The sequence below is a fragment of the Manduca sexta genome, chromosome 10 (genome assembly GCF_014839805.1).
Source record: "Manduca sexta isolate Smith_Timp_Sample1 chromosome 10, JHU_Msex_v1.0, whole genome shotgun sequence".
Classification (NCBI taxonomy): Eukaryota; Metazoa; Arthropoda; class Insecta; order Lepidoptera; family Sphingidae; genus Manduca; species Manduca sexta.
Genome location: NC_051124.1, coordinates 8897979 through 8919789, shown reverse-complemented (window position 1 = coordinate 8919789; position 21811 = coordinate 8897979). Strand labels below are relative to the sequence as shown.

Below are 21811 nucleotides of genomic sequence, written 5' to 3'. Positions count from 1 at the left end.
ATATGCCCAATTTATAACAGCCTGTCAATAAAGGTCGGAATATCCGTAATTAAATTTAATTGATGACTTTTAATTGGTGATTTCCATCGATATGTCCCAAAAAAGGATAGGCCTTAAAAATAGAGTCCACAGCACGTATAGCCACTTAATCATGTTTCCCTTGACACGTTCATATAGAATAATTTGTCGATGCCTTTACGCCTTGACCTTCCTTGAAAGGCGCGTCGATACTCGGAACTCATAACTTATTTACTTCTTACACCCTGGTAACAGCCTGGGGGTATTTGGCCCTTGGATGAGATCGACCGTGAACTTTTTTCCTTACATAATTGAAATGCTGCCTAGAAAGGTGAACGTTTCCCAATGCGCAGATGGTTTTTGCTATTTGAAATATTGTGAAGGAAAAGCAATTATTATTTTCAGACAAAAATTATATCGTAGTATAAAATGGCGGATCCTTGTTTAATAAAATGCTTGAAGAATTATAATAGATAATTGGCAATGAAATCTGCCATCATTGTTAAAAATTCAATAAGTATATTATTTTTTTTATATAATAACCCTTACTATAAGAATTAAATAAATTACCGAAACTATTTGCGATCGGCGATTTTGGACTTTGTACCATTCCTATGGTTTCTACTAACTGCTTTCCGTTCCGGTTCTTCATTAATGCAGATTAAAGAAACTTTTTCATTAAAAATGCTAAGAAAACCAATAATAATATCAGTTAAACATTCTCATAATTTCTCATAGCTGTCTAGATACAAACAAAGATTACCTCGGCATTTCAATTTCTTGCCACATTCTGTGTCATTGTTGACTTATTGCACAATGGAGGATTATAGTGATTGCAATCTTCATTATTGTGTATCTTTATGGCATCTAAGCCTTCGCCATGCCAAGCCTATGATCTATATTTCACAAAAGGACTCGACACAATGTCACTTTCTAGTACAACGGCTACGGTATTGCAAAGAGCGATACGATTTAGCGAAGTATTAGCCAAATGAGTATTCCTTTAGTCTTTATCATGTGGAATGGGAGATTTTGTATATGTACTAATGTTTTTTGTAAAGAAATTTATTTAAGGATTTGTACTTTCAGTAATATTTTATACACCTTTATCAAAATCTGGCCAACACATTTTGAATATTTCACTGCAGTATGCAGGTTCAGCTGTAGTTCATCAATTGAAATCCTATTCTGTTGTCAAAGATTAGTAGTTACAATCAAAAAGGAAATCGTTAGTCGCTTCGCTTGTCGTCATATCATCGCTCCAAGCCATACGGCCTACCCATCGGTACAGTTACCACGTGTGAACTTTCCCATACCCACGGCTACAAAACATACCTTTTCTACTTTTTCATGTCGTTTCGAATCTTCATGCCCCGTAATTACTCGAAACTCTGGCCTGATATTTACGACATTATTGTTTCAATTAAACGATTCGTTTTTACTGGTTACAAGAGTTAATGATGAACTATGTTATTTCAACTATTTTGTTTTTGTCATCTGTCAATGCTTCGATAGATCTAAGAAAAAGTAATTGGAAGAAATTGAGAATCTATTCGATATCTTGCGGGTAATTATATTGACAAAAAATGGTTTAACGGTCCATTAACTAAGTATTTTTTACTATACATAAAAGTTATGAAGTTACTGAACTCTGAATTAGAAAAACTGTCATCTGTCGTATGGTAGAAGTAATTTGTAAAAAAATGTCTTTGGTAAAAGTAATTTGTAAACTTTGTAGAATTTATGGTTAATTTACCGTTGAAACTTGACTGAAAATGGTCTTTGTAATAGCAATATTAATAGTTACCCAACACAATGGGGCTGAAAGGTAATGTAAGGATTCTAGTGCGCCCGGGGAAGTTGCCGACCGCAGCTCATGAGAGTGCAGCATACATAAAACCATAATATACCTAAGGGAGATTATCTATTAATACGTTCAGAGTGGGATAATGTTCTATGCATATGACGGAGCCAAAATTGCGTCTAGGGATTTGAATAGATTCATGTTCCCTTTAATTAATACGTTTGCTGGTGATACTGTGGTTTTAGCAGATTTTTAAGTTTGTATAAAGGTTTCTTATGTGTAATGTCTTAATAAGGTTATTCCATGTAAATGAACATATGGTACTAATTAATTATATTCTATCAGTTCTCATTGGACTACTACTACTACTTTCCAAAAAAAGGTGCAAGAGCTTATGAATGTTATGTATTCCATACATAATTCTTATATCACAGAAACTTTTCTATTGTGTCAAGTCCTCCAACCGTAACATGACAAGAAATGAAAATTAAATTCCAAAACATTTTAAAATTACGTGTCCACCAATTAAAACGAACTCGACGCGGTCGAGTACAATTAAGGGCCCGACTACACTCATTACTCGAAAAAAACTCGCAAACGATAGTGGGAAAAGTGTCTGAGTCCACCAACGCGGAACGTTTTGACTTCACGCCCGGTGGACTAAGTTCTCAGCATGTAGATTGTACTGATTACAGCATTATGTAGCAATTTGAGATCCCCGGCAGTGTATACGCTTATCGCTTTTACAAATCTTTACTGGGGTCAGTGTTTGGAAAAATTAAGTTCGCGTCATCTTTAGTTTCGTTATTCAGAAATAGACGCTGTTTCCTTATTTTTAATATAAATGTTTAATATTGTGTCTTAAGCCCTGTATTGTATGTTTTATTTCGTAATATTTAAATAATAAATTGCATAATACTTGCAACAATGTGGGTGAAGTATTGTTTAATTGAGACATCTATTCATTATGTTTCTCTTACCAGGGTTGCAAAATTTGTCAAATCATTTTTAAATAACAATGTTCTCATGCTTTGTTCTTTAAAACAACAAATGATTTATTTTACTACAAAATGACGTCTCTAGGGGCCGTTTTGGCTGGTAATGGAAGTTTTATCCGCAACCTTATGCAATATTATCCACATTTTAAACTTGCAATGCGGTTTTGAATGCATTCTTAAAGATTAAATCGTCATTTAGAAACTAGATGGAGGTATAAATCGTGACAATGTCACTTTTTATTTCTTAGATAAAAGAATTACCTACAACTACCTTTGAGTATTTAAGCAATGGCAAAAGTCGCCGGAGTCCGATGGATGAGGGCCGCCCAGAACCGGTCCTTGTGGCGCTCAATGGGGGAGACCTATGTCCAGCAGTGGACGATTCAAGGCCTGAAATGATGATGATAATGAAGGGGAAAGCAATGTATGTTACTAGATTCTCAGAAAAGGTATAGCTCAAGCCTCCTACATATATAATTTTAAATTCGATACCCAATATATTTTAATTAAAAAATTCGACACCACTTATCTCGTACACGATTTGCATAAAATATTGCAGTCGTTAGCCCGTCAACCCTGCGAAGCTCAATGGCTATTGTGACACCGCAAGGGTTAGGCCAGATGAATGTGACGCCGCAGCTAAGCCGATACCGGTACGTTGACACGTTAATATATTTCGGAAGCCGCTATCACGTCAGGGTTGGTTTACGAAATTACCTGCGTAATTATGAGCCTTAATGTAGGTCAATTTACTATTTGTTTTTCAACGCCTACCCAAACAATACAGACTGATTAAAACTTAATTTTTACCGTCATAAATATTTTGAAGAGATTTCTGTATTAAAACATGATTATTTATTTTCCAATCCATTAGAATCAGTGACGATGACAGATGTTCATGACAAAAGAAAAGTGGAAGCAATAAGTAAAACGGCTTTTCATAACGCAAAATTGGTTCTGGGACAATTCCTTTCGGCTAAACGATGGGGCGATTGCCATTTTCTTTGCCGGGTTAAGTGAATAAATCGAAGCGTGAACGGGAGGATGTCTGATTTGAGGCTGTCTACGTGACGACAGTTGGAGTCAACGGGTCGTTGGATTGTTTAGATTCAGATGTTGTTGAAACGGCTCCATTTGCCAATTATCAACGCATTAGAATCATTAACACCGCACAAGTACGGTTAGTTTGGTCCGAGGCTTTGTTTGTATTTCGACTTGTTAGTAAATATGTCAATTCAAAACCTTTGAATCACATGTTTTGAGGTATGAAAGCTTTACTGTAAGAGACTAATAATTTCCAGTAAAAATAAATCTATATTTCTAAAATTGTCTATACATTACACAAATTTTAACCATTAATGCCAACTTTATACAATTCATTATTTATATTTTTCTTTTACATGATACACTGGATACAAAATTTAAAAAAACATTTTTTCTTGGATGACGCCATCAGTCTCAGTTTGAAGGGCATTAACCCCTCTTTTCAATACCATCTTCGGCTCACAATTTGTTCCTTTGTGGCAGAGTTGATGCAAGGCAGAATGATGCTCTGAATGTCTAAAACACTGGCGGTCTATAGCGTCATCTGTGCGACGTCAGCGCCATCTATTTCAAGAATAGATGATTATATAGCCTATGTGTTCATACAGATCATTGTCAATTTACTTGCCAACTTTCATCCAAATACATTCAATTGTTTCTGCGTTTACTTCTAATAAACATAGAAAACATTTTTACCAACTCGCATTTTTAATATTTGTTATATGGGAGATTTAGGAAGGTGAATTATTTATCTCGATCTATTTTTTGAGCTGATGTGAGGTACTTAATTGCAATTATTTATTTTATATATTAAGAGATGGCTAAAACGCGCACCGAACTTTGTGATATTAAATATTAGGTAAGATTCCATTAAAAATATACTTAAATATATTTATCAGAGTTACTTTCACAATTTTGAATTTACGTTGCCATCTTAAAAGACTTCTTAAAATGCAAAAAGAAATTTCTTAATCATTCTTATTTATTAATCAATACAATTGTGGAAGCTACGATATCTAATTAATATCTTCTATTTGTTTATCCATTGTATTCTTCGTCTTACATTGCGTTCCATTGTTTTTTCACAATAGAACTCATCCTTCGGAAAGGTCTGTGAGCATGGGAATAAAAAGGGGTTGTCAAGGTTGACGCAACAATGTATGTAAGTAATTAACCACACGAATGGAAACTAGAACTCATTTGTAATTTCAAAGTTAATGAAACTTTGGTATCGCGGTACAATCTGTGTTCCTTGTTACAAAATAGTACACGGGTCACAGAAATTGTGACTACAGTTAGTTTAAATCGCTTATATGTTTCAAAAAAAAAGTCGATGCATTCAAATTAAACTTTTAAATTAAAGTTACTCTTACGATGCTTGTTTACCGTGAAAAATAATAATTGATTGCATTTATATAATTAATAACATTTAATTTTACAATCGAAAAACGAATAAAAAATGTATTTATTTGTAAAACAGCGCAAAATATTTTTCATACACAATCTGTTTCACTCAGATTCATTAACGCATACCATTGTTATGTTCTTGCTTTGTAATTGTTATGTTATGGAACATGAAATTACACGCACTATGGTGTAACTCTAATAAACTGATTTAATAGCTTGACGTAAGTTCTGAATTGTGTTAGCGGAGCACAGCAAACAGCATACTTAGAACAAGGTCTTTACATAATTTCGCAGTTGAGAAATTACAATTAGTAGCAATTGATAATTTAGTAACTGTTGCTGGCAGTCAATTTATTAATAACCATATTAAAATTATAAACACAACACCTTTGTATGTATCTCATTGATAGTGAACTTAAATTTTGTCAGAATTTACTAAATTAATGAATTGGTAAATCATGCTAATCTTAATTAATATCAATTTGTTTAAACAATACTATCAAGAATGTTATATTCACCTATAATGATAGTACACAAAGTCCTATGTTATTAGTTAACTGTATTTTACAGTATATGTGTAACTGTTGATGATCTATCTAAATAAAATAAATAAATAAAAATAAAATAATTGTTGCTGGCTGTAAATTTATTGATAAACATATTAAAATTATAAATACAACAGCTGTTAATGCCTTTTATTAAAACTGAACTTAAATATTACCAGAATAGAGTTGTATTTTCCACATACCAAATTTCTAACAAAATATTATTATTTCGAATAAACGAAACAATAGAGTAACCATTTCTTTTGAAACAAACATGGGTAAAATCGTCTACTAGCCGTGAAGGCGTGAGTGAGATCATCGTTAACGCACTGATTGAATCAGCAATTGTGCTGGTTTGCAATATCAAGTCAAATGTCATTAGAACGATGCTGTCACAGAGTAGTGTAATTAAGATGAACTCAGACTGGCTTCAATTGTGTTCATTTTCTTATTTGTTAGTAAAATGATTCGAACATGTGTATTTGAGAAAATATGTACAACAAATATCACATACTTACATTAGCCGTCTTTTATTGGTATGATCGAGTATCGCTTTTATAGTTATCAATTTCAAATTATTGAGTTTACGTTTACAATCGTAATCATCATTCGAACAACAGACTTCATATGATTGAGATTCCATCTTAGTCAGTTGCTGTTATTTGAAAGATCAACAAAGCCATTATCAAAAAATCATAACTTCAAAAATAGCCACAGTAAAGCCATAAACATTTCTATCATATTTCGTGCAGTTTATCGTCTGGGTGCGACCGATGGGGTATTTTACCGTTGTTTTGACGGCTAATATTGATTTTGTTATTACGTTACTAATTATCCAGACTATTCTTCGATGTTTGCTGGATAATTTTTTACTTTTATACCCACAGACAGAGAGAGTGTTTAATAAGATTCTTATGGTTTACTGGTGGTAGATCTCTCATGAGAGTCCGCTTGGGTAGCTACCACGGCAATGTCTTTTTGTGCCGCTAAACAGCAGTGTGTAGTCACTGTTGTGTTCCGGTTTGAAGGACTTTGTAGCCAGTGTAACTATTAGACATAATAAGACTTAACACCTCATGTCTCAGGATGGCGAGCGTAGTGGAAAACCAAACAATACTTTGTAATTCAAGGTGGTGTTTCTACTGTTTATGGGCGGTCGTATCGCTTATCATAAGGCGAACGGCAAGCTCGTCTCGTCATTTAAAGCAATAAAAAAAATGTCTGATCACTTATTAGTAAAGAATAATAAATATCCTTTCTCAGCTTTCTCAGGTGTTACAATTTTTTTTATGACCGAAATTGAAAACAATCATCTATTTGTTTATAAAAACTTTCGCAATTTTAATAAACATCCATTAAATAAATTGTTATTGGAAAAGTTGTCTACACGAGAGTAATGAAAATTCTTACTACAATCAAAACATAAATAACATTATTCTTATAATAATTCTAAGACTAGACATAGTTTATCTCTCGCAATATGACTCAGTGAATGAAATCATTCTATCTCAGAACTTATATAATAATTATATACGAGTATAGATCAGGTCACGACCTCGCCAGAGGTACTCACTTGAAGTGTCAAGTTGAGGGCAACCAGCCTACGTCATTTTAATGCAGGTTTTTGCTGCAATCAAGCTTATATAAGTATATAGTATAAATATGTATTATAAATCTTAGTACTGATTTGTCTCGTAGTCCGCAATGTCTATTTCTGCAGCCAAGCAGCAGTGTGTAGTCATTATTGTGTTGCAGTTAGAAGGACATTGTAGACAGTGTAACTACTGAACATAATAAGACTTAACATCTCATGTCTCAAGATGGCGACTGTAATTCAAGATGGTGTTTCTACTATTTATAAGCAGTCGTATAGCTTACTATAAGTAAGGCTAACGGCAAGTTGGGCTCGTCATTCAAAACAATTTATTCTATTATTGGTCTCTTTCCCAGGAGCACATCAACTTGGTGGGATTCGACGACAACCTGGGCCCAGTGGTGATGTCGTTGAAGAACGAGCACATGGCCGGCCAGGATCACACTAGGATACTTCTGAGGCTCCGCACCGAGACCATGCATGGACTTATACCCACCACTAGTGAGTATATTGTGTTTCTAAAACATATATATCTCTTGGTAAATAATCTCTGGCAATGAAGACCCACGACGGTGAACTCATGGGCGTAGTATATGTTTTAAGTCTCCATCATTATCAGAACTGTACCACGTTTTAGGAAGTCATTGAGAGACCATATCTTCGTAGTGGACTCATTTTTTTCCTATAGATCAACAATTAATAAATATGGTTGTATATCAATATATATTTATTTGATTAAATCATTACTATAATTGTTATACATGTATCTGTTGTGCATTCAACAGAATTCTCTTCTTATTTTTTAACCCATACTTAAACTTTTTGCTTTAGATCTTAAATGGCTAGTTTGAATATTTAATCCTCAAAACGGCATTTGTGTCGTATTTTTTACATTTTCGAGTGTCAAAATCGTTCCATTTTTTTTTCGTGGAGTAGGAAGGAACGCGAGTGTTAGCTACCGGCGAGTAGTTAGGGAGGAGTTGTGTGGAACTCGTCGGCCCTCTGAACCAACTTTAAAACGAGGTAGTATATCAGAGTGACTGCTGAGCCATGTTATCAACCTATTACGTTCTAAGAGAAATGCTAATTAACCCCAACGTATTAGCAAATGTATTTAGGCTGTATTACCTGCAATCTTCCCAATAATTTGCTTCGTATATGCAAGGGATACCGTGATAGACGTACCAAGTTCACTTTGAGCCAAGGTACCCCTTGTGCGTAATCTATAGGCGTCCAAAACCTTAACCGAAATTGCTCCTATGTTAAAAATAGCTTTTCACTCTTGAAATTAGATTCTCCTACTTAATATTCATAATTCCACAGGATCAGGCATAATGCCATCACCATTGAAAATGGCCAGGATGCTGAACGAACAAATGAACGTAGAGAACTTTATGGCAGTGATGTGTCTGAACGCGTCTACTCTGATCGCTGCGTACGACGAGCATGTACTGGTGAACAGCTTCAAGTTCGGAGTGCTGTACCAGAAGTACGGGCAGACGACGGAGGAAGAGTTGTTCGGGAACAACGAGACGTCGCCGGCTTTCGACGAGTTCTTGGAGATGCTTGGACAGAAGATTAAACTGAAGGATCATAAGGGTACTGATTTCTTTAATTTCATATTCTCTATTTTAATGTATAGTTAAGTTTCAATAATTTGAAATATTGTGAAGATATTTGAATTAAGAATCTTCAATTTAAATTCGTATTTGGATACAAGTTATAAGTTATGGAAGTTGATTTGATGAACGACAGAATTTATTTAACTTACATCGTGACCCACTTGACGAAAATTGCGAAAACATAACAAATCTTCAACAAACTGAAATCTAAACGGCACAAGTTAACGTTTTAATCAAATTCTGTTGGCTATCCTATACTATTTAATAATCATACTGTATTGACATTTGGCACTCAAGTCCTATAAGGCTGGCAAACTGGCACATTGCCTACACAGAGTTCAGGGCTGGTTCCATACCACGCCAAGAAACGTTATTAATGTCTATAATCCTTGTTGGATCCGAAACTTGTCACGCATTCCCATTTGGGTCTTGTGAACATTGTAAGTGACGTTGGTAACGTCTAAAGATATTTAGACAGGAAACCTAGTAATTGTCCATTGAAAATAAGTATTACAATTATCCAATCTGACGTTTGATCATTGATAGCGTAAAAATTTGAATCTTTTCTAAAAAATCAAGTTTCAGCAGCTATGTATTTTTTTTTGGAAGCGAAGGGTCCCTTGGGTGTAGGAGTCTACACCAGGGGAAACCTATGAATGAGATAGTGGAATCACGCGGCTTAGCTACTTCAGGCACCCGGAAGAAAGTTGGGAGGCAATTTAGGGGAAATCCCATGTAATAAAAAGCGCAAATTAAATATTAATACCCGTAATACTAAACTTAGTTTTATTTTTTCGCAGGCTATCGCGGTGGTCTCGACATAATGAACGGTCACACGGGTACCGAGGCTGTGTACGAGCAGCATCACAATAGAGAGATCATGTTCCACGTGGCGCCACTTCTACCGCACACAGCCGGCGACGCGCAACAACTGCAGAGGAAGAGGCACGTCGGCAACGATATAGTGGCGATTGTGTTTCAGGTCAGTTCGTGTTCCAAATTCAAATCGTGAAAAAAAAAATAGGACAAAGAGTAAAAGGATTGATATTGTAATTCGAAATTTAAAATAGTGAGAATTTTTTTCTTTCCAGCCAGTACTTTTGTCTTATTTTAACAAGACAAAATTTATATAAGAAGGTTCTAGTTTGTAATGTTTTTCAAAATTTCAATTTAATTGGTCAACTTTATAAACAATGGAATATTAATTCAATGAATTGATATTATTATATCGAGTAACACAGAATATCAAAATGTACATTTTTGTAATTCATCAAACGAATATTTAGGTTAAAAGCGTCGGCTTTCCATCCAAATGGAGGAACTACGATTATGTTTGTGGCCTACATGCAAATTTAATATGCTTGTAACCTCAAATTTCCTGTGGTTAAAGCTTACATTGAACTATCAGTAATTCGATTAGATGTACATTACACAAATTAGATATGTGGTGACCCTGAATCTCCTGCATTTAATAGGTATTCATCTGGTAATAATGGTTCATGTAACAAACACCTACATATACGTACTTACCTGTGTAGATTTACGCTTCAATTCCTTATATATAAAGGGTAGGTAGTATTCCAAATTGTGACACATTTTACAAAGGTACTCATGACATCGACTATTATTCGGAAGTAATTCCAATAAGGTAAAATACTCTCTTTTACCTTATTGGACACATTTTAAAGTATAGGACAAACCAATTAGAATGGAACGTAGGACTTCTAGTTTCTATTCAACAAGGGCGAGTTGCAATAAATATGTGTTAACTCTGATTACAGGAGAAGGCGACTCCGTTCACGCCCGACATGATTGCTTCGCACTTCCTTCACGCATTTATAGTAGTCACGCCTATTGAGGCATCCGGCGGGGAGACCAGGTAATTATATTTTTTATTTTACGGCTCTGGATAATGGTTCTTTGAATATAGCTTTTTTAATCATTTTACTTAGTATAGGGTCAGGTCTGAGTATAACTGTTAGCAATTACTGTTTAAGATTATCGATAATCTATCGCGTTTCGATTCATTGATAATATAGTCATTTTTAACACTGTATAATTACGGATTTGTATACATATAGATTAAAATTAATATCCCATCTACAAATTTAGTCTGGTACTATTGTTTTACAATAATATCTATACTGGACAAGAAAAAGATTTCGTCAATTTTGTCTGTAACTTTAAAGTTTCGTTTCACCGACGGAGGTGTTATTTGCATCGGGAAGTAGAGAAAATGGCACGGAAAGTAGAATGCTAATTTAGCCAGTAATTTATATGCAAACGAATCCTGACTGTAATTATAAAGGTTTTCAAAGACAAACAGTGCACGTCGCATTAACATGCTTCTCATTTTTAACACTATTTTTTTGTACTTTTTGGATTATGGCTCTCGTTTTTGCCTCCGTGACGATAGATACCATTTTAGGGTATTTTTGTCAGTCATTTTGATTTTTTTGCTGTTAGAAATGTATACCTATCTCTGTGGTGTCAGCAATCGATGCGTTGGATTAAGAGTCTATGGTCGTTATTAATGTTATTATTAATTATATTCGACGTAAAATCAAATTTTAATGATCAGATTTAGCGTGGAATGTGAGTTTATATATGCGTAATTTCGTAAAAATATTTGGATGTGTGGACGTTTAGATGTTTGTTAGAAGTAAACGCAGAAACAACTGAAATAATTTTGATGAAATTTTGCACACGGATACACCATGTCCTGGATTAACACATAGGCTAATTTGAATCCCGGAAATTTTGTCATATGGGAAAAAATGAGATTTGTAATGGAATTTTTAAATAGATGGCGCTGAGGTCGTCCTGGTCGCGTTTTAAATCGCTACAGTAAGCCGCTATAGTTAGCCAGTGTTAGAGTAATGTAGGGTAAGTGTGCGTAGCGCGTAAGTGTGCGCATTTAAAATATCTCGAATACGATTTATAACTAAGGGACGGCATTCGTCCTCTTTGGTACCCCGCGCGATGTCCTGTGTAGCGCTTGTGTTACAGCTGCCGTATGCGCACCATTTTATTTTTACAGGTAAGTGAAGATTTTTCTAAAATTCTTACGATATTTTATCCCATTTGACACGTAATCTTTTTTTAGTCGTGTAAACTTTTGGGAAATATGTTGTTTAGAATCGAGTGCTACCTGATATCTAGTTTCATAATTGCCAGTGTTTGAGTTGTTATAATGACCCCATAAGTAACAATATTGCTAAAATTCTGTTTCAATGGTTTGGATTAAGTGTGCGCAGAAGCTTGTCGTATAAGTGTGCGCATGCGCACACTTACCCTGCTTGCATGGCTTTGTACATGTGATGCTATTTTTTGTTTTAGAATCCAAATACACATTGAAAATGCTTTGAGATTACCAGAGGAAAGTTCAGGATACTTTGTCACAGATGAACAGCTGGAAACCGCCAAATTATTAATTACAAAAGGCACCAGTAAGCGAAAAGCTGCCTATCTAGTCGGACTTAAGGTACTACTCCGCGAAAACGTATAAAAGCTGCGAAGACAGCCACCAGCATGAGACGATTTTCTTTGACATTCACCAAAGATCAAGAGACTGCTATATACAAATATATCAAACAAAGTGATAATCTTTATTACCTTCAGAAGTTGATTTATGAGTATGCTGAAGTAAATAACATTAAGCATCGATTCAACACGTCATCGAATTTTGCTGTAAGAGACTTGGTATAATCAAAGTTTCTAGATTCTGGGCAAAAGATAGGGACATTTTCCCGGAGGAAAATTTTGCGGCAGCTTCAGTAACTCAAAATCTCTCTTCAGTGGCTCTTCTACAATGTAGAAGAGTCTTTTCCAACTAAAGCAGGTCAGGGACCTATCCAAGAAGCTGTAAGTCCATCACGCGCACAGCCTTTGACAAACATAATAGCATCCACCTGTTCTAACATTACCTACATAAGAAGTTTTGGCAAGTGCAGGAACGACTTCACCTTCAACATTCCTTAATCTTTCTATGTCCAGGCAAGACTCTTCTTTGCAGATTGAAAAAGCTCCTATATCATTTAGTCAACCTGTACAAAATGTGTTGTTGACTACTGGACTTACATTGACATCATCCAACGCTAACAAAGAAAATAAAACATCATGGACACCTCTGTATCATGTTCAGCTACAGACATAATTGTGACCAGTTCTGCCACCACTGCATTTTCACGAACATGTGTAGCTTCAACCAGCGGAAAATTCATACCATAAGTACATATAAATAAAAATGTTGTTAATGTTTTTAAGCCTAGCTATAATAGGTTAAAATCTCTTTTTATTATTGCATACACTTACACACAGTGGTGCGTACACTTACCCACGATGCTGCGTACACTTACCTATAACGGGGTAAGCGTGCGTGTTCGGATCGTTCTTTGTTTTTCATAATATCTTGAAATATAAGGTATTTTTAATAATAGTTTTATATCCAAATTGTTGACAAATAAACAGTTTTACTGATTAACATGGTTTCGTTTTATTCTATAAATAGTTTTCGATGTTATGAAGCGTCAAAGTTTAAATGCGCACTCTTGACCCACATGACTCTATCGCTACAGTAAGCCACGAGCAACACCTAGTAAAATATAATATACAAATAGGCATTAATAATTCACGTTGACTTCTAAATTGTGAAAAAATATATGTTTGCTATAGAGTCTTTTGTTAATTTGTTTTACTTAAATAAAAACGTAGTAGTGAACATCCAAATGTAGTGTTTCTAGAAATGTTATTTATACTAAAATTAATATGTGATATCATTGTCCTAAGGAACAATAACAAAGAGATCTAAATTAAGTAACATATGAGTCAGGGAATCATTGGAATAATTGCTGGTGCATGCGTCTCATTAACTTCACATTAAAATATATCGCATTCTACTTGACGTAATGTTATTAACAATAAAACAGATACATTAATAAAATATGTTACTTGTTATGTCAATTCATAAATCTAAGAATTCGATTCGAAGATATTAAATTCGAAAAACCTACTTTAAGCTAAGCTACCTTAGACCTAATTTATAATAATACCAACTTCTACATCATTTCTTCTAAGAATTCGATTCTCTTATAAGATATTAATTTCGAAAAACCTACCTTAACTTAACCTACTTTAGACTAATTTTTAATACCAACTTCTACTTACTCTCTTCAGGTACAAAGTGGCCGTCACCGCTCGTGTGGACGTACCATTTTTCGGGCCGACTCTCCCCCAGCCTTCGGTATTCCGCAAAGGGCGCGAATTCAAAGAGTTCCTTCTAACAAAACTAATCAACGCCGAGAACGCATGCTACAAGGCTGAGAAGTTTGCTCAACTGGAGCTCAGGACAAGGGCATCGTTATTACAAAACTTGGCGGAAGATTTGAAGACTAAGACTATGGAGTTCCTCGGGCCTGGAGTCAGGATCGAACCTGGGGCGGTCTCGCCGCAGCCTGAAGGCACTCCGAAGCAAGATGGGCCTGCGACGAAGTTCATTGATTCTGTGAAGAAAGTACTTACTGCTAAAGTAAGGTAGGTATTGTCTGACATTAGTAATCTTGTATTTTTTTCCTTATTTTTATACTATAAGACATGGGAACCAAACCAGACTAATAATAATAAATAAATCTAAGGTACTTAAGGCCTTTTTTAGTTTCAATTAAGTATATTAAGTTTATCAGTACCTACTGATGGCGAAATTTGTCATGTATTTTTATGAGCTCTCGCTTAAAAAAAAAATAACTATCTTTTGCATACCAAAGCTGATTAACAAATCTTCCAAATATGTTATTAAAATTTATATTTATTAAATTTCAGATCACCCAGTGTGGATACGAATTTATCAGGCGATAGTAATAAACATCCCATCAATAAAAACAAATTTGTTCCCAACGAAACGCACACTCCTAATGTAAGTATTTTAACATTAATGCAATAGAGTTTAAAATTGAATACATAATAATCTTAAACAAAACAATACCTGTAAAAAAATTGCAGCGAAAAATCGTTGACCCCATTTCTTTGTCTCTTGTAGAAACAAAAGATTGTTGGCAGCAACAGGATATGAGGCGTTAAAAAAACAAATGAAATTCATTAATTTCGTGGCATTGCCAGTGCCTATTCGAACAGCTAGCATTATCGAATATACCAATTATAGGTATATGGACATAGGAAAATGACCTCACTGTAACCCGATGGTAAATATATTGGCGTCTAGAGTATCGATTAGCTAGAGATGATTATTTCTCATTCGTCGATACAATTATGACAGCCTGATCGAAACTGCGTATACACAGGCTGATCCCCACTATGACTATACGGCCACTATGGCTTTCGGACTTAAGAGAACCAAATTAAAGTAATAAAAATGTTGTAACATACTACATTACCAAAACCAATGAATGCTTGACATGATAGCCGGCTAACATGACAGTTACATGACATTTACATGACATTACATGACAGTTACGCGTGTCACAGGAATATAACCTTATTATTTACATAATAAGGTTTGTTTAATTATGTAAATAATAAGGTTATATTCCCGTGACACGCGTAGCTGTATTATAATGTCATGTAACTGTCATGTTAGCGGATAACATGTCAAGCATTCAGTGGAAAAGAATCGAAACTATAATGAACCCTATGATTTCAGAGCGGTCGTTCAAAGTCATCGCTAGCGTCGTCATCAGCGTCGGCGATGTCGGTGCGGTCCGCGGGCGGGTCGGGCGCGTCCGCCGCCTCCGCCGACTCCAGCCCCGACGTGACGTCACGCGCCGCGCCGCCGCAGCTCAACGACCAGACGCACAGCGACGACTCCAGCCTCAACTCAGTCGATCTGGACCCACTTGGTTAGTTGGAATCGATTATTTTTCTTTGATATCGATATGATGTTTAATTCGATATGATAATTTGAATAATGAACTCAATGTACAGGTGAGAGTTTGGATGGATTTTTTAAATTTGTGGATCTGAATGCTATTATCTGCCCTGATAATTATATAATAGTAAATAGTGTAGAAATACTGATGGCGAAGCGTCATATCGATATCGACGAAATATTTATTAATTATTACTAAGTTTTTCATGGACTAACAACGATAGTAGAATCCATTAAATCAAATAAATTTCACTCAGACTTCTTAAAAAGTAATCTGACATTTATCATAAAATTAGTTAAATCACTAAATTCCATTTGCATGGAAGATATCACGAATACATAACTTACAACATCGTTACTGTAGAAGCCAAAATGACCTCTACAACTGGTTCCGTCATAAGTTCTATTTTTAAGATTTTTAGGATTGTTTGTAACATAAATTATTTTCCAATTAGACGACAAGGACTGGCTGAGTTGTGGTAAAAGTGCAACAGGTTAGTCCTGTAGTTTTCGTTGTAAATAGCATTTATGTTGTATTAGTGTCTTATGTTATGAATGCATGGCCCTATTTTACAAATCCTGTATATTTTATGTAGTATCTTCAAAATATAACTGGTATTTACATAAAAGCTTTCAATGTGCAATAAAGGCATACAATTATTATTTGAATTATGGTTATTAAATTTGATTATAAATATTGTTATTGTTTGCTTCTCGAGATGTCAAATAGATTTTATCGTTATAAATATACTTACATATTATAAAGATATTAGTGCATTTAATATTATTAAAAAATAACGATAAATAAGAATAAATGACTGTTATAAAAATAAAATTGATACAATTAAAGATAATTTTTTAGAGTTTTTTTCCCAAAAGTCTGAAAACGATAAGATTACTAACTGGCTCGAAGGACCACATTTTGTTTACCTACAAAGGTACGATATTATGATCATAAAAACTATTAATAAAATCTTCGTAGGAAAAAAAAATAACGAAATAACTATTTTACATCATTATAACGCACATTAATTTATATTTATTGCACTGTATTTTATAGATATAGAATAAATGTGTATGTAATCACTTTCTTGCAAATGTTTTACTTTGTGATAGTTATGCAGCGTTTCCAAAACTAACGTAGCGTAACTGTGACAAATGTATACAAATTATTATAATTAGTGATCAAGCACGGGCGGTTAAATGATCAATGACGTACCCAATATCTTTCTAAACTTATATAAACAATTTTCCCGCCAAAATGGTCGCAAAACGCGTATTCACATACATTACCGTATGGTGTATCAAGACGGCTATTTGATAAGCTATCATTTTAACCGCTCCTGCGCATACATTAATAGTTTGGTTAACTAAAGCTGGCACGTTCACAATATTGACACCCTATTTTACGCAAAGTTAAAATGACATCATAATATAGTATTATAGTTGTAGAGATATAATGTGATGCAAACATCATGTTATATTCTTTAACTTCGTTGATGCGTGAGCATTGCGTTGTCATTACGTATGTCTTCACTAACACATGTGAATGTATTCTACGCGCTAGTTTTAGGTAATAGAATTATTCAATTATCCGTATTCAGCTATTAAGTAGTTCCTTACCAACGAATTAATGTTATCGTCCGTCCCCAGGCGCGTTGTACGTGGACAGCGACACGGGGCTGGAGTCGATGTCGTCCGCGGAGGCGGGGTGCGCGGGCGCGGGGTGCGCGGCGCGCGGGGAGCGCCGCGCCGCGCCGCCGACGACCTGCTGCGGCAGGAGGTGTGCCGCCTCAAGAACGACAAGCTCGACCTGCTCAAACAGAATATTGTGAGTATCATTTTTATCACATTATATATCGTCGTTGTAGGTGGAGAACTAAATAACTCGGATTTTGGCCATTTTGGACTTTCATCACTTTTGTGTTGCCCAAAACATGGCGCATATTTTGGCCTAACAAGCATTTCATTATCTTATCCCGTTTCGAAATTATAGCTTTTTTTATGTTAAAAGTGGAGAAATAAATATATTCAAATAATATATATTTTGTTGTACAAAAAGTATATACTATATAATAAAGTTATTTTTCCGTGACACGCGTAATGTCATGTAGCTGTCATGTTTGCCGGCAAACATTCCGATGCTTTAATGGTTAAACAATTTGACTGCCTCCGTGGCGTAGTTGCATTAGGGTACCATTGCAGTGCTGAGGTCTCGGGTTTGAAGACTAGATTGGGCAAAATTATATTGGGTTTATTTCCTCAGTATTACCGCGAAGTAAGTATGAAACTTGTGCCCGATATGATGATGGCCCGCTTCCTATCATATCATGGGGCGGAATACACACAAAATTATCAAAACACAAATGTCGTTAAAGTAAAATCCGTAAAAGTTTCCAAAACACAAACGAAATATTTCCGTCAGTGAATTTTAGGCGGACACGATAATTTAGTCTTCTCTATTTAAAATGCTCACTCTTTTCGCTTAAAAGCTAGCAACACGATCATTTATTCATATTTTCTTTTTTTTGATTTGCGGCTGTTTTTATGCGTATTTCAAAATATGTTTCGTCGTATAAAGAAAATATTTGTATCATTGTTTCAGACATGGCAAAATGAAATAAAATCTTTACGTGAGAGAAATAACTCTGCAAGCCGAACTGGCCGCTGCCGCGAGGGAAGTGAGGAGACTGCGAGAGCAACAAGCGACGGGCACCGTCATCCCGAACCATCCACGCACGACTCCACAGCTTGAAACCAAGCCAAAATCAACCTTATAACCATCGTCAAAGGTTCACAGCTTCGTGCTTTCGGAAAAAGATCTGATGTGATGACCAAAACTGGGATTTGATTATGATTTTAGGAAGTGTAGTTCGCTTGTTTGCTCTCTACTTAGTGCAATATCTTTCCCCGAGTTGTTTCTACGCACTACGTTTCTATATTCGCTATAGTGTGAGTGAATCTTTTATACTTCAGTACCTTCAGGTATTCTCTATATGTCCCAGTTTTATTAGTATAAAACTTCTTAGGTCGCTTGACTGATTACTGAAAATGCTAATTCGATATATATTTCTATAGTAAATCTAGAGAGAATATTCGATTCTTTTATATGTTGTTATACTGAAAGTGAATTGTTAATGTCTACAATTAGGCTACTAGCTTTTTGTAAATGTTGTGATAAACGTAGCTTACTTCAGACATATTTCTATACAAATGTTAATATGAGACGTAGAATAAATTATGAAAATGGACATTTTGATATAAAGAACTCAAATATTCAATTCATTGATTCAAATTATGTTATTCTACATCTTATATAGCAATAGTAATATTATATAGAGAAATTTATAAACATGTGTATTTACCGTTTTGTGTTCTGAAATTTTTACGTCGAACACTAAAAAATAATTTATTTCCCCAAATTTTATAACAATATGTCGTCATGCATGATTAATTTTGATTCAAGGATATCGAAGAATTATAATCATAGTAAACTTCAGAGTTTAAAAACCTTAGAATGTGAACATTTTTATGATTTTTAGATAAATAGAAAAATATAAATCTCGAGTTCGTTCCATATTTCAAATAATTTCTATTCTTCCGTAAATGTTAGATACAAAATATCTCTGTATTAGAAATTAGAGAAATAACGGTACCTACTAATTAAGCCTTGATCATGTAGAGCCTATACATGGTGCGTTAGAACATTGAATTCAACCGATTGTTTAGTGCATAGATATCAGATTTTCTATCAATGTTCCATTCATTTTATGTGTAGTTGCACAGTGCAATCTCGTCGCGCTTCGGTCTTTTGTTAGAGTAAATTAAGTTGCCCAGTTCTGTAAATATACCAACTGGACATAGGCTATTGATTAAACAGTATTTTTCCTAATTTATGCTTTCGATGTAAGTTCGTTTCTGGAGTGTATTTGAGTTTGATTATGTTATGTTGTTTATAATTAATATTTTATACCAAAGTTAACATTCCCCACTAAATAGTATAGTTTTTTATGAACCAGTATTGCAAGGTTTTAGAGGCGAAGCACGCTAACAATTTCTAAGTTTACATTTAGTTATGTCATTAAATGTAATCTTTTAGATATTTTGTTCGACTGTTGATTATAATTAAGTTAATTGGCACTAACTGTTGATTCGTCTTCAATTAGACTTAAACCAAATATTAAGCGCGGAGCGTTAGATAAATAGTTAATTATAAGAGATACTATTGAAATATATGAATAGTTAATACTAAATAAACATTGTTGTTTTATTGGCATTTATGTGCCATTAATACTAAGAATTTGATTTTTTATTATTAAATCATTATTTTACCTCCACAAAAATTGTGTGTAAACATTTAATTACAGCAACAGATTACCTAGTTAAAATAATTATGATTTTTTGTCGCTTTTCACATAGTCATGGAATGTAAGTAAATACTATAGGGCGTGATAGAATTCTACACCATTTGATTTGTTGACTTTTAGGTGTTGGAGCGTCCAGATATACAACAAAAATCAATTAAATATTATTTTTCACTTTCTTATTAATTTAAAACAATGCCATCTATTGATAGTATAAAGATTCAGATTGCTTCACTAAATGGCAGAGCTTTTGTCGTGTACGTTCCATTAGAAATTTTATTTTTATTGTAGAACGCCATCTATTGAGCATTCATAATGTAGATTTGTAAGACACTTTCGTATACAGCGCAACCTATTGAGTATTTATGTTATTTCTTGTAGAAAATGCGACATCAATGTATTTCATAAATTCAGAGATGGCGTTTATACGAAAATAAAAAAAAATGATCTGATATCTAAGAGTACCTGACTATACAGACCATAATTTATAAGCAACAGGCTATTTAACTGTACTTTTGGTTTAATCTTATGCAATCAGTTCCATAATTTTCAATTTTCCTCAATCAAAATAAACAAAAACAAACGATTAAGGAAATTCATTATTGTCGACGGAAAAGCAACAGCTCCAATTGCTAATTTCAAGGTTCGTTTGTGTCTACTCTCTATGGGAATTGTATTGCATTCTTTGTTTTTATTTAATCTATAAAGGAACTATTACACATTTTGCTGGTCATATTTGCTCGTGCGGTGCGCTCCTGTGTCAGCTGAAATAAAATGTAGTTATAATATGTATTTTTATATGCGCTAAAATAACACAAAAATTATAATGGTTATTACGCTCACTGTTTTGCACTTTTTATGGAGTTTTTATAATTTAACCATTAAATTCTAATTATGGAAATTATTATATTTTTTTTTACACGCACGGGAAAGTAACTCCACTGAACCTTGATAAATGGAGTGGCGTCCAATAGAATGTCGACAATAAGAGATGATTAGCCCTCGGCAGTCTACACAATTATGCCGGACTATTCGAACTGGATATACACAGGCTGATCCTGGAACGCGACACACTTACGTGGGCTACTGAGGCGGGTTAACACGTTGGGTACGATGATCACTATCCGGGCGTAAATCAAATATAATATCCAACCATTTACCATTTATTATTTCGTACGGATTATGCTTGAACTAAAACAAACAACATCGAGTTCCGGGTAAAATACACGGCGTACTTTTATCCCGAAAAATATAATAATCAAATAAAAAAATTCCATCTATGAAGAGCTAAAATACTTACACATTTATGTACCAACATTTACAACACAAAAGCGTGTGCAAGATGAATGCAGAATATTTCGTATAACGTTTTACACGTGGCAAATACTAGCGGGTGATATTTCCACAGCGTCACTGTGAAACTCGAGGCTTCATTACGCACAATGATAGACTACCTTAATCGGGGCTATTCATCAAATGGGAGACAAATTATAGAACTGTACTGCGTGTTAGTTTACATGTTTGGCGTTGGGGAA

General features: G+C 34.5%; 1 protein-coding gene across 1 annotated transcript in view; it reads left to right on the top strand.

The window, feature by feature from the left end:
• The window catches only part of LOC115455789 (rap1 GTPase-activating protein 1), a gene marked incomplete at its 5' end in the record, with an annotated part of 50764 nt that extends 30595 nt beyond the window's left edge, over positions 1–20169 (top strand). Inside the window, 12 exon segments of the mRNA XM_030184496.2 lie at positions 7767–7911; positions 8734–9009; positions 9833–10014; positions 10814–10911; positions 14208–14564; positions 14850–14943; positions 15688–15883; positions 17566–17658; positions 17661–17743; positions 18518–18546; positions 18548–18636; positions 18639–20169. Coding sequence (XP_030040356.2) covers positions 7767–7911; positions 8734–9009; positions 9833–10014; positions 10814–10911; positions 14208–14564; positions 14850–14943; positions 15688–15883; positions 17566–17658; positions 17661–17743; positions 18518–18546; positions 18548–18636; positions 18639–18667 — 1671 coding nt within the window.
• Between the last annotated feature and the right edge of the window lie 1642 nt (positions 20170–21811).